This window comes from Lepisma saccharinum, chromosome 23, assembly GCF_977018435.1.
Source record: "Lepisma saccharinum chromosome 23, izLepSacc3.1, whole genome shotgun sequence".
Taxonomy (NCBI): Eukaryota; Metazoa; Arthropoda; class Insecta; order Zygentoma; family Lepismatidae; genus Lepisma; species Lepisma saccharinum.
This window is the reverse complement of record NC_139251.1, coordinates 49,734,527-49,749,370: the sequence shown is the minus strand read 5'-3', so window position 1 is coordinate 49,749,370 and position 14,844 is coordinate 49,734,527. Positions and strand designations below refer to the sequence as shown.

The following is a 14,844-nucleotide window of genomic DNA, read 5'->3' as shown; positions in this document are numbered from 1 at the left end:
ATAAAACTTTATCTCTGGTAACGCCTAAAGATTTAATTTTATTATAATCCTTCAGACATTCCTTAACATGTACTAAATAAGGGTTATTAACTCTACCATCCAGCTCCTTTGCATTTATTTGTGGCAAGGTAAATCGGAGCATATCACCCTGCCTTAGTTGTTTAAGTAGTTAGAAGAATGTGCACTTGTGGTAGTAGTAGCAGTCGGAGTTAGGTGTTCCATATTTGCAGAATTACGCTGCAAGTTGGTGCTGCCTACTGTAACACTATTTTCCTGTGAACTATGAGATGCATTACCATACTCTATTGGTTGTTCATTGTAATTTCCAGTTCTACTATATCTTCTGTTATCAGATGTTGGGGTATTGCCAAGTCTGAAATTCGAATTATTTACGTTATTATTAATTCTTTCAGACCTCACAAACTGCCTTCTTGAGGGATTGCGTTCAAATCTTCTGGGAGATGGGCGATGATTTACATTGATTCCTGCATTTTCGGTCTGTGTTGTAGAATCATAAGAATTCCGCTCCACATTTACTTGCCTGACGAAGTATTTTGGTCTGTCGAAACTTCTCTTCTTATTAGCCTTGTCATCAGAATCTGTATTATCACCGGGCAAAGATAAACTTTTATTCTTTTCGCTCGAATACAAATCAATAGTCCTTAATTTCTGCGTCAGTTGCTTAAGATCTGTAATATTATGGCAGCCCACATTCTTTGAAATTGACTCAGGTAGCTGTTTCAAAATCATCCGTATTACTTCAACTTTGTTTGGAGTTTCCACAAGGTTACAATAAGCAGAATACGTTTTTAAAGCGTATGCTTCCAATGACAAACCTGAAGCTGGGTTGTATTTTCGTGATCGTAACAATGTCAACTGACTTTCTAATAACTCATTAGATGCAAACTGATCAAGAAATTTATGTACAAAGTCCTCATAAGAAATGAAACTCTTCTTTTCACTGTTGAACCAGTAAGCGCCTACGTTATAAAAACACTTACGAATTATACATAATTTATACTTGGGAGGAACACCAATTATGTTTAACATTGTAGTTAGTTGTTCGATAAATTCTCTAGCAGACTGTTTTGAAACATCTCCTCCAAAACGTGGCAATTGACTAAGTTCACTAACTCGTGAAAATCTATTAGAGCATGTATCAGACTGATTATAAGAATTCCATGTAGAATCATTATTCAGCCACATCGGGTTATAAGTACAGTTTGTTCTAGTACAAGGACTATGATTTACATTTAAGTCATCAGGAAACTGATCATGGATTAAGGAATGACATGTACTTTGACGTTGGCAATCACATACTGAAGTTTCAAGACCTGTGAAATTGTCTTTACTATCACAAGCAACATAAGTTCTAGAAGGTATGGAATTTCTGTTAGATGTAGAACAAATTTGCTTTGATGTGTCTGTAGCACATAAAGAACTAGGTGCATTATTTTCAGTATCACAAGTATGTGCGTGCTTATTATCATACAGTAAAGAGTTGTTCAACGAAGAAAGACATGAATGGTTATTGAGTGAACATGTACAATGGATTTTGTCAACAGTAGGATTGCTATTACTAAATTCAGTATTATCTAAAACACAATGCCGCAATGCATGTGTATTCTTGCCTTGTGAAGTGGAAGCTTTAGCAAATTTATTTCTACTTTTATTGTGAGCAGATTTGCCCTTGCACAATTTGGTTACATTTTCCTTTACAGAATTCACTTCAGCATCAGATGTATCATAGCCAGAAGAACCTGTATGAAATGTTTCGCATTTATTGTGTTCACTAAAAACAACATGCTTTATTTTAGAATTTAATCTTGTATCAGTTTGGCATGCTATGTGCCTATGTTCATTAATAAGTGCATCATCATTACTTAGTTCTTTATCTGGTTGTAGAACGTCTCTAACCATACTAGTACAAATAACATCGCTTTGCTCTAAGTTAATGCATTTCTCATTTAAATCCTTAAGCATAGAATCAAATTCTTGCAACTTTACCTGAGTAGTATTCATATTTGTTTGTAGTGTACTTATAGAAGTTTCATGTTGGCACAACTGGTTTGATAAGTGTTGTTTTAACTCATCATCATGATGGTCTAGTTTTGATTCAAGATCACTGACTTTCGAATTTAATAAAGTTACTTCATCATTTATACGTTCATTTAGTAACCTATTAGCTGATTGACAAGAATCAGAAACCTCCTGCAACTTATTTTCTACATGTTGGAGTCCTTCGTTCAGTTTTTCAGTACTTTGCTGCAACCTAACCAATTTTGTGCCCCAAACTTCACAGTTTGTTTGTAAACTTTCGCGCAGCGTTTCAGCGTTCTGATCAAGTCTATCTTGTAACCTATTCTCCAAAGCTTCAGTATTCTGGAGCAACTTCTCTTGCAACCTATTCTCCAGAGCTTCAGTATTCTGAAGTAACCTATTTTCCAGAGCTTCAGTGTTCTGAAGTAACCTATTCTCCAGAGCTTCAGTGTTCTGAAGTAACCTATTCTCCAGCGTTTCGGTATTCTGGAGCAACTTGTTTTGCAACCTATTCTCATGTTGGGCCAAACTCAAGTGAAAAGCAGATAAAATTTGGTCAATATTGGGATTTACTGTATCCAAGTATGATTTTAGAGTAAATGGATTGAATTCCGGTTTGCATGCCTTACAGTAATAGTCTTCTTTCATAGAGTTGAATATTACCCAGTGAATAACTGTAAGACCCCTACAATTTACGTGTTCCCATTTCTTGCATGACGTGCATTCAATCATGCGAGTGTCAGAAAATCTGTCCTTACAACAGAGTAAATCCTCCATTTGCTTACCAGAATTGTCCTCTTCGTTGCTTACTTCAGCAACATCACTGAGATCCGGTTGAAGGCACACACTACTTCGAAGCACGTAAGGAACTTCTCTTTTCTTCATTGTAGCATTATCAGTTCAGTTCTTATCAACTTACAATTTTCGAATCCTGGCTCTAGGTCGCCAATTTATTGCAACTGTCCCCGGTGTGGAGCAGTTTGTCGCAATATTTTAAATTAAAAATAACTTTTCAAATGTTACTTAACAAAATTAGTCTATTAACCAAATTTTACAGTCACTATAGTAACGAATAATAAACAAAATAACATCAAAATTAAACAGAGTAGCACAACAGAATTTTCTTCATTCTTTTCAGATTATGCTCACAACTAAATAACAAAATATAATTGTAAAATGTCTTTGAATTAAAGAACTGTTGCAACTGCTTGATTTAACTCTATTCTGACTGGTATCATTGTTTTGGTATAGCATCAGACAATATCAAAATATCTGAGTAACTCTGGTAATCTTCATTTGTATAGTCTCGGGGGTGTTTTTTTGGTAATCAATTTCCACAGCCCCACAGTACCATGATATCTGGACCAGCTGTTTTTTTCACCCAAATTAATTTTCACATCATCGCCTTGAAATGTTACTCTAGATGACCCAATTTTCCATATCAGACCCTCATTTGGCTCCATGGTCGGATACAATCCAAACACTTCATATTTTTCAAATTTTCCAGTACTTAGATAATTCCTTGCCAAGGGACCCAACTCAATTTTTTCAGGTTCACTTATAGTTTTGGTAGGTGGTCGTTGACGGTTCAGAGGTGTGTGAATACTAGATAACGGTGTAGGAGAAAATCTGCATAATTTTTAGCAGTAAGAGGTACCAATTCATTTATGAGATTTTTATTTTGTTCTGTGACACCCTTAATGTCTTTACCGAGACCACTGATTGCATCGATAATTGTTTGGTCTTGACGTTTGTGTTGTTCATAGAATCCTCGATTCTCTGATTTCCAGCCTTTAAATCATTTGGTCAGGTAATCACATAATTTCAAATTGTCTTCGATTTTATGTTTTGTCATATTTTTGATTAGAGGTTATTTTATAATGTTATAACGTTTTTTCATATCGATTCTACGTTCATAAAATCGTTGATTTTGTTTCTAAATTTTCCATTGTTGGGTTTTCGAGTCATATCAATTGTAACAAATCCAAAATCATTATTGTTCCAACAGGGTGAACAGAATTTGGAAAATTGGTTGTAATTTAAATCTCCCCCCACATAATCATCATAAACATGTTTAAGATTAGTGTCATCTTGACGAAACAAACAAATTAGGTTTGTATTATCCCTCAGTAGCTCTTTGGGAATCTTGGAATAAGTTTGAGCCAAATGAAAACAATCTATTCCCCTGTGTCTACCCTGAGTCAAGAAATTTCGAATTTGATTTTGATTTTCCAGAATCTCATCATCAAACACCACAACAGAATTTTTTAAACAGTGGTCAAGAGGTTTTATTTTTGGTTGTTCCAAACTCTTTGAGAATACATACAAGTGTATATTTTTCCAATCTAACCAATTGGGGGCAAGCAAAAAATTATTTACCAGCAGTGTAGTTTTTCCACAACCAGAGGGACCTACTATGAGACATCTTATATTATCGGGTAACAACTCACCATTTTTTTACTAGTTTCCACTAAATCTGGTAATCGTTGTACAACATTCCAAGTTGGTATCATAGAATCACCTGGATTGCATCTATCCAACTTTTGTCTGGGAATCCCAGCCATTTAACATACAATTTGTTTTTTTTTGTTTAATATTTTTTCAATAAGATATGTATCTGGATATTTTGTTTTACTAAGTTCCTCTTCATAAAATCTTCCTTTCAGTATTTTATTATAATTATCTTTTATTATATATGTATACCTGTTCCCTGGTAAAACTCAAACCACAGTAAATAACTCTGTGCTCCAGATTTTGGTGAAACCTTTTTCAAATAAATGTTTGAATTTACTGACTCTCGCCTGATGTCCAATTTTAAACTTGAGTTTTGGTTGTGTATTTATATTTTTGACAATGAATAGTAGAAATCAATATTTTCTCGTCAGATTTGGTCACCTCAGCCGGTTTCATAGTTCTATATATCGAGTTATTGTAATTATAAACTAGGTCAGGCAAAATTTGTACCCATTTACAGTTACCCTGTAAAGTAAATTGTTTCCACATGTGATTTTTTAATGTTCTGTTGAATCATTCTACTATGCTTGCTTTAAGATCACTGTTTGCAAATAATTCGGTATCTTTAACTCAGTAAATATTAATTTAAAAGCCTCGGTAACACAAGTACCAGTAAGTATCTATCACAGTGAGTAAATATTTGTAACCATGATTTATCTTATGTCATTTTTTAAAAAATTCCTGTGTTTATTTCAATCAAGTCTGACTACCATAGATCATCTATGCCTTTTGTTACTACAGATAATCGTTTGTAGTTACTACATTCTGGTCTGTGTAATTCATTAACTATATCTTGTCTAGACATTTAGTACGAAGAGAGAATATTATATAAAATGGATTATTTTCAGGGTATAAGTGTTTTATATCAAAAATTAATTTATCACCAATTTCAATATTAAAAACAGATAATTGTTCATCCTCATGTATTTTATATTTGTTGGTAGACTCATCCTAGTATGCTATAGGTATTTGAACTGCCTTATGTATACCATATTTTCTATCTATAGTAACTGAGGAACTTAAACATGTTTTCCATTTTTTACAAATCTAAACTTCAGAAATCGAAGATTGCCATCGATGAAAAATTCACGTGCATGTGTGTATTGATATAATTTGTAAACATTACCAGCATTAACATATGTACAGTGCCCTCGAGCATTTGGAACACTTTGTAATCTAACAATTTGAAGATTTATTTATTTATGCTTTGCACTTCTACAGAGGATTCAACCTCCCCAATTACAGAAGGCGTACACTGTGTTTGATTAATACAATAGAAATTACATGGAAATATACAAACACATATTCATTCATTCACGTACAATACATATAACATACAACATACAACATACGTAATGCATGATATATATATATATATATATATATATATATATATATATATATATATATATGTATATACACACACATATATATACTTATCTACATTCATTTAGGCAAGAGGTTTATACGTGATTCACAAATATTGCACACTGTAAATGGTAACATTTATTTTAAACAATCTACCTAGGTATATTCTATCAGAGTTTCTATAGCACTGAATCTATTATTCTTTTATATTTGTCAAATAGAAGTGAAAAATCCACACATTGATTGTTTGCAACAAGCATATTGTAACTGTGACACATTCTATTTATTGGTGAGTTTCTATATTTCTGAGTTTTTGAAATTTTAGAAGTTAGAATATTTCTATTACGCAGATTATTTTTTCTTATATTGAATTGTATTTGACCGAGAAAGGAGCTGTTGTCTACGACACCATTAATTGTTTTATACAAGTACAACTGTTCTAAAATTTTCCTCCTATTACTAAGACTCTTAAATCTAAATATGTCAAGCAGATTAATGTAATTCACGTTATTTTGTCGTGGGGACATATCATATTTTTTTCTAAAAGAGATACCTTAGGAATCTTTTCTGAAGTCTTTCTATACTATTTTCGTACGATCTATACATTGGAGACCAAATAACGGATGCGTATTCAAGTCTACTTCTTACTATGCTATTATATAGAGTTGTAATACAATGTATATTATTAAAATCTCTAGAATTCCTTATAACAAAACCTAATGATCTGTAGGCCTTATTTTCCATATATGATATGTGTTCTTTGAAGGTCAAAGCAGAATCAATGAAAACACCAAGTTCTTTGATTAGGTTCACCTCTGGAAGTAATTTACCACAAATTGAATATGTACACCTCAAATTATTTCTTTTATTCGTTAGTTGCATAAAGTAGCATTTATTTGTATTAAATGTGAGATCATTTAAGCAACTCCAATCATATAGTTTCTCTATATCTTCTTTGAGATCTATTGTATCGTCTAGACCATTAATTACTTTGTACAATTTAATATCATCAGCATACAGAAGAATCTGTGAGTTCTTAACACAAGTTGGAATATCGTTTACATACAAAATAAATAAGAGAGGTCCTAGATTAGATCCTTAGACCTCGATAGAGTAAAATTGATGGGAATCTACATCATCCAATTTAGTTAATACTGGTTTCAGGTGTTCATTGATAGTACGAACCAACTCATCATAACCTGGTTTAATTTTTGCTTCGACAATAAGTTGTTTGAATTGTTCTTTCAAATCAAGGAGTTGAATGGTAAAATTCAATAAGTTCGATTATTGAGCTGTTTCAATGGTGCTAATTTGTAACTTGATGATTGAGATAATCTGCTGTAAAGTCTCTACGAGTTTTAATTTCGAACTCTGGCTAGCAAGATCGTGTACTTGATTTCTGATGTCCATAAATAATGAGTGGAGTTCATTGATTATTTGGTTGGTGGGAAGAGTAGCAATAGTTTCTCTAATTTGTACAATTTCCCCTGGATGTTTTTGATATCCTTTGATTTGAGTATTCGATTTACTGCTCTCTTCATGGCTCTGATTTCCTGCGAAGTAGGTAACCCAGCTACAGTATTTTGAAGTGTAGTCAGAGTTGCATCAGCTACAGTTTTCAAAATTGTTTGGAGTTGTGTTATGTCATTTAACGTAGGTGTCAATTGTTGCAGTATTTCTAATTTGTTCTGTATGTCATCAATCAGATGATGGAAATGTGATAGTTCAGATTCGGTATTGAGGTTTTCTAACTTAGTAATCTGCTGTTGGAGTATGGCTAGAATTTCAGTAATACCTGGCAGTTTTGATTCCAGAGTTTCCTGTACACTAATTAACTCATTTTTCATGGTTACCAGAGTATCCTCGATGTGAGCTATGCTTGCTTGTATTTTACCAAAATCTTCAAGAGTTTCAAGATGAAGTTTAATATTTGTTACACTACGAGCAATGGCATTGAATTCAGTAGATGAAGGAAAATTATTAATAAAATCTTCCAAGGTGTGAAGTTTAAATTAAACCTGGGTTATAGTTGCAGGCAGTTCATCTGTTTGCAATTCTTGAAAGATTGAAACTGTTCTTGTAATTTGGCAATACTAGCATTTACCTGTTCATATTCCTCTTGAGTTTTGATACCCTGGATGATGGTTTTCAGTTTGGTACGAATACTATTTGCCTGGTCGTTTAATTGTTGTTTAAATTGTTTGTATTAGTTATCTGGATTTGTCGAAATTTCTCGAGTTTATTTTTCAATTTGGCTACACTTTCTTCCAAATTTTGAAGATTGTCTATTGAAGCTAAATTGGTATATTTCTCAAGTAGGGATTTGAGTTTGCCATCAATTTTTACTATGGGGTCAATTAGTTGTGTTTGGAGATTTGTAATCTCAGCTTGTATATTTACATTTAATGAATTCTGTAAAATTAATAAATTTGATTTAAGTTTCTTAAGACGTTCATCTAATCTATCTTTGGAATTATCTGGTATCTCTTGTCGTCTCCTATTCCCAAATATATCTATTTTTTTTGTTTGGTATTTTTATATATTCATGAGAGGATAGATTATTCTTATTCGATGAAGAGAGGAATTAACTTATCATACTCCCCAAATATTTCAGCTTACAGGAAATCACCTGCTTGCACATCGTATGTTGTGTTTGGATCTATTGCATTGTGTTTAATTCTATACAAATTTAGACCTATGTGTAGAACTGCTGCATTGGATGGGGAGATACGTATTTGAAATTTTCCACTGACAGGAATTTTATATGATGGTTGGTTATTATTAAATAAATATAATTGTTTACCCGTATCCTGATCAACTTGATACCAGATACTATTTAGATGGTAGATAAACAGGCCTCTTAGTTTACAATGAATATCCCTAATGATATCCATGTTTACTGGAATTCTCTCTATTTGTTGAATATGTTTCTTAAACCCTAACACATTCATGTGCATTATTTCAAAAATCGAGTTTGGTGTCAAATGATAGAGAACATCAAAGCAAACCAATGCAAAAACCACATAGCTAATTGCTACAAGTTGCATATTGCTAAAATATCTTTCTACTTGTATATTTCTCATACCGCCATTATGTTACTGATTAGTTTCAGGCACAAACAGTGTAAAAGATTAATTAGTACATATGGTAATATGCAAATACAGTATTTATGGTTCAGATAAATGGACCAAATTGATACTGGCATATTTTGCAAAAATTTTTAAAATTCAACTTGGGTACAATTATTTTTTTACACTTAGAAAAACAAATAAATTTCGCTTTAGTTACAAAAAAAGCAAAATTTTAAAAAATAAGAGGAAATTATCTAAATCTTGCCATTTTACTCTATAAAAATTAAATGTTGAGCTCTTGCGTGAAGCAAATTTTCAATTTTTTTACACTTAGAAAAACAGCTAAATTTTGATTTTTGATTAAATTACACTTGAAGAGATCAATATAAAATGGTTGGATTTTTGGGGGGGGGGTTGCCCAGAAGATACCGTTCTCACTACTTGTTATTATTACCATCATTACTACTACTACTACTAGCTACTACTTTACATACCATAAAATTCTATTTGAATTTTAATTACTTTGGCACTGTATACAAATTCACTGTTTTCTAGATTGAAACTTCCTTACTTCCTTTCCATAAGCATCTATTACTTTGTTAATGTACAGATCTTTGTCTTCTTGTACTTGTCACAAAGCACGGATATCAAACAAATATTATTTAATCTACTGTTCTTCATGATACCTCTGATTATGTTTTTACATGCCGAAGGGTATGTCTACTATAAAAAAAGTAATAATTGAAAATGACGGGGTGTGAATTATCAATGATAATTTGACTTTCTGTTTCACTAGTGCTTTAACATATTAACAAGCTTCTTAGGTATTTCAAACTCGACTAATATATTATATAACTTATACCTTTTGACTAAATCATATCGTTTTTTGAAATAAATGAATAAGTTATATCATTATGATTATATTCCCACTTTTTCTACAAGTGTCTGTCTGATGTGATAAACTCGATCTGTGGTTGATTTGTTACGTTTACATATACATTGATAATTACCTATAATTTCATTAACATAGGGGTTTAGTCTTGTTAGAAGAATGTTAGATAATATTTTATATGTTGTTGAGAATAGAGAAATTCCACAGTAATTATTTCAGTTCATTTTATCACTTTTTTAAACACAGGAACAATTATGGATTCTTTCCACTGATGAGGGATTTCTTCTTTATTCCATATTAAACAAATTAATTTACGAATTTGACATCTTAATGAATTCCCACCATACTTCATTATTTATTTAATTCAGCTGTAATTCGATCAATACCAGGTGCTTTGTTATTCTCTAGCCTTTTAATAGTATCTTTAACTTCAGTCAAATTAGGTTCCGCAACTACTGGTTCTGCTGCGTGTACTTCATTATTTATTACAATATTCTTTGTAATATAATAATGCTACAATTTTGTCATTTGAATTACATGAACGTTTTCCAGATATCTCCGGTGGCCGAGTATCTCTTACCCTTGTGGCGCCACTCAGTGACGTAATTGTGATTTCAATTTAAGAAATGTGTTTTTTGGGTGTTCAAATTTGTATATATGTTCCCAGTCAGTAAACTAAACTAATCCCCGGCGGTTCTAAGTGCCTTGAAGTTCAAATTTTATGTCAATTTAACCTAACTACAAGTTTCTTGAGAAATCTTGAATATATGTTCGGTGAGATTAGTGAGTTTCAGAATGGCCCTCCTTTATTCCACAAGGGTGCATAATTTTTGGCATGGGAATCTTTGATGACTTGACAATTAATGGACACAAAATAATTTTGCAGTTGTGTTTGTTACCGTTAGAAATGGTACACTATATTCTTTCAAATTCCATTTTCTTTGAGGGGGATGAAAATAATTTTCTTTTGCCAGGGATAAAATATTTTGTGTGATGGAGAATCCCTGGCCACCCTGTTAATTCGCACACTGGTAACTGAACTAAATGAACAACCATGCATAACAGTGTGTTTCTAGGTGTAACTTGGTGACACGGTACCGTCATATTGGTGATGATTTTTATAAAATTAATTTAAGTAAAGTGGGTCAACACAAATTTATAATTTTAACACGACGTGTAAATCAATGTAAAACGTCAGAATATTATGAGAAAAATGTCTCTAAAGTAAGTTACATTATGTTTTTTAACAAAGTTCACGCTCAATGAACACATAGTACAGAATGCGGTAACACTTTGATAGATTGAGATGACATTGTTTTTTCAGGTACTTATGCCACCCTTTTGTAGTGGTATCTCCAATGCAAGGGCACTGTGGGAAAATGATCCATACATGCAGCCCCAGAGCAGTCAGCAAATGGTGAGTCAATACTATTGTAATATAGACATGATCTCAATTCTCTCCTAACATTGGCAATCGATTGACAGATTAAACCCTTCGGCTTTCAAAACCATACCAAGTATTCACAATTCAGATCTATACATTAGTTGTAATATAGCATCTTACATATTCGAACTACCCAAAGAATTCTTGTGATTGAGTTTACCTTGTTTTTATAATATACGTTTTCCATGTTCGGTATGTTTTTAAACCCATTTGTTCGTCGTAGGTATGAATACATATTTCTTTTTAAAAATAACAGCCTTGCATATTTGAACGTTATGTCTGTGGTTTGGAAAATTACAGGTGAACCATGCTGAGTTCGAAAATGGCATCCTTTCCTCTCCATCACGTAAGGTTTCTTCACAATCATCATCATTATCATGAATGTGAGTGTTAGGTTACTTTCAATGCTGATAAAGTAACCTTTATTCACCCTAAAACAGTAACAAATGCATGGATAACAAGCACACTATTAAGTTACATTTAATTGCAAGAATTTGAGGAAGTGCGATAAAAATAGTCAGTCATCATCATGATTATTACCATACCTGTTCTCTTTCATAATATGAAGTATTGACATAATAACCTTTGTACGTACAAGTGTTCAGTGATTTTTTTCCCCACGGAAATGCATGCAGTTGATGAAGTTGGAGTGTTGCTTTGAAAATATGATTGGTTTTCTTAAAGCAAATAACATCCAAAGGCATCATTGAAAGCAGATAGGCACTACATTAGAAAATATGCACCTCATTACCGATAACGACTTTATGTTACTGAGTGTTCTAAAAACTATACAACACTATATTACATTTGACATTACGTTAGTAACATGTGATAAAGTGAGTGAGTTTGTGTTTTAAGTCCACTTTATGCACAGATAGGCTGATTGGAGCTATGGTTAAAAGTGGGATCTGAAACACTATGTGCCTCCATAAGATGGGATAATATAAACATTGCAGTTCATTTGTGTGGTGCATTTCAAGTCAGCAGTTCATTTCAGTAACGAGAGCCCCTTTGTTTTGGAAAGATTGTCTGGTTGTCTTTCTTTTTAAATCTCTCCACTTTCCTCTCTTAATAGACTAAGAGAGTGGTCCTTGATCTGCTTACGTACATTATCGTATAGCAGATCGTGGTTGAATTGCTGCTCGGTGTAATAGTCCCGAGGATGGTGATGGTGGGGATGATGGTGGTGGTGGTGATACCCCTGTGCATGGTGGGGTCGATGCCGTGCTCCTTGACTGTGACCGAATTGATTCAGCACCACGGTATCGTTGTCATCGCTGTCGTCGTCGATGCGTTGCATCTTCGGCAGCATTGGTAACATCACCGCCACCATCGGCAGCGTCGCCACTAGCATCTGCAGAATCTTCAGCTGCACCAACACCTTCATCACCATCTCCTCCTTCTTCGCCGCCTCCTTCCCCCTGATCATCGTTGTTGGATAGACTACTTGCAGGAGCGTAAGATCTTCGAATGAAAGGAGTGAGTTTTCAAGGTCAGTAGTGTTTATACTGAAAATATGCCTTGTGTGCTCATTTTGCAGTTAACCATGAATAAATAAATTTCTTATCATTAATTACAAATGAAACAAACATCTGAGACCTGAAATCCAAATACCTAAGAATGTAAGCTTAAAATTGAGGCTGAGCAAGAGTACTTATCACAAATAAGTTCTGGGTCCAGCACTCTTTTGGTACAAAAATAGAGTTCCAGGATGTGGTATGTTTCAGGGAGGTTATCAAGCAAAATAAACATATTCCTTATACTTCGGTTGAATAAAAATATTGGATGACAAAAATATATATGAATAGAGCTAAGGGTGGTAGACTAGCCAGAATGGTTATTTTCTGCTACTTACCCCTTCACGTATGTTGGATGCTTTGAATATTCTGTAAATAAAATACATGTATTGCTAATTAACCCCAGGTGTGAATGAATCGTCTAGATATATTACAAATTGTAGTACTATATTAATAAAAACCCAAAGGTTACAATAGAAATATTTTTCTTGTTTAGACACAGATGCCAGATCTGCCATCAACCAGCACAGGGACGGGTGCTGTACAAGGACCTCAACGTTATCAAGTGCCTCAAGCAAGCACCAATGAGTTCCAGTTTCCATTTCCAGAACAGGTGAGCAAACCTTAAACGTGGCTTCTCCTTTTGCGTAATCCCCTTTTGCCTAATGACCTAGAAGCGCATTATATCACATTTATCATCTGTGTAAAGTTTTAGTGAAATGGGAGATAGGATTTATCTGAATTCGAATATGCTTTCGCTGAATATTATTTAACGAAGGGAATTTTCATTGCGTTTGGAAATTTTAGGTTTTCGTCTAGATGCACCAGTTTACATTTTGTAATCACAAGAAAAATTGAGTTGCTAGAGATAAAAGAGAAAGAGAAGGAAGTGTTTGTGGATCTGGAGAAAGTATTCGATAGAGTGAATTCTGTGACGCAGAGACACACTAGTGTTGGTGGAAGACTCAACTGTCCTTGAATTTCTTCTTCATCTGCCTTTGGTTTTGGAAGGTGTCTAAAATAGTCTGCTTATTCTTCTTCTTCAGCAGGATGGACCAAAAGTATTGCATGTAATTGCCATTCAGCAAATCTGCCTCTCTGTTGAGAGGTTAATCATGTGTGATGTTATTGGTGTACTGCTCGTTATGCAGAAAATTTGTTGCGCAAGGCGTTCTTTATTCAAGGCTCTACTAACTGTTTATAATTGAAATTGTTAACAAATTGTATGCACATTAAATTATATTAATTTTTATAAAATGAGTCCTAGCTGAGTGGGAACGTAGTGCAGAATTTATATTTGCAAACTAAGTTAGTGAATAATTACAATTTGAGAAATTGAAATAACATTGTGTATTTTAGACACTGATGGCACCCTCCTCTTATGAGAACACCACTACCAAGACGAACGAACCTCTGCGTTGTACATTTCCAACAAAGAAACATGGATATTTTTATTTCAACACATAGTTGCTAATGTTTTCATTTGGTCCAGAACAACTCTACAAAATATTGTAGCGCACACATCCAGTAGATGTGAAAGAAGTGTACAAAATGAACCAAAATTAGACAAATGCATCTTCGAACAGCGCTGTTGACGTTATTGCATGCAATTTGAGTGGAGGCATCACAGAGAGTGCGAAGGATTGCAAGAAGAAAACAGGTAGAGGTTCATGTATATTGAGACAGAAGCAATTTTTAAAATTAAACTTCTCTTACCAACCAGTTAATTTTACGAGTACATCAATGTTCACAGTTAATTGTTTGAAATGTGTGAATTTGTTTCTTGTGCAAATATACGTAACAAGGAGATGGCCTCTACTGTTTCCTTGAACATCTTCTCATTTTACTTCAGTTCTAGAATTCATAAACTTTTTCAGACAGGGGCGGCACAGAGGGGTGCAAAGGGGTGCTTTTAGTCTACTTAATATTCTTCCGCACCCATTCTCAAAACCTATTTTCAATCTAATATTCACTGTGTCCCAAAAGGTACTTTACAAC

General features: G+C 33.6%; 1 protein-coding gene across 2 annotated transcripts in view; it reads left to right on the top strand.

Moving 5' to 3' along the window:
- The window catches only part of LOC146005324 (uncharacterized), a 206,400-nt gene that overhangs the window by 129,095 nt on the left and 62,461 nt on the right, over positions 1 to 14,844 (top strand). For both annotated transcript variants that reach the window (XM_083144488.1, XM_083144487.1), the window contains exons 12-13: positions 11,210 to 11,302; positions 13,343 to 13,459. In XM_083144488.1, coding sequence (XP_083000614.1) covers positions 11,210 to 11,302; positions 13,343 to 13,459 — 210 coding nt within the window. The remainder of the gene's footprint in view (positions 1 to 11,209; positions 11,303 to 13,342; positions 13,460 to 14,844) is intronic.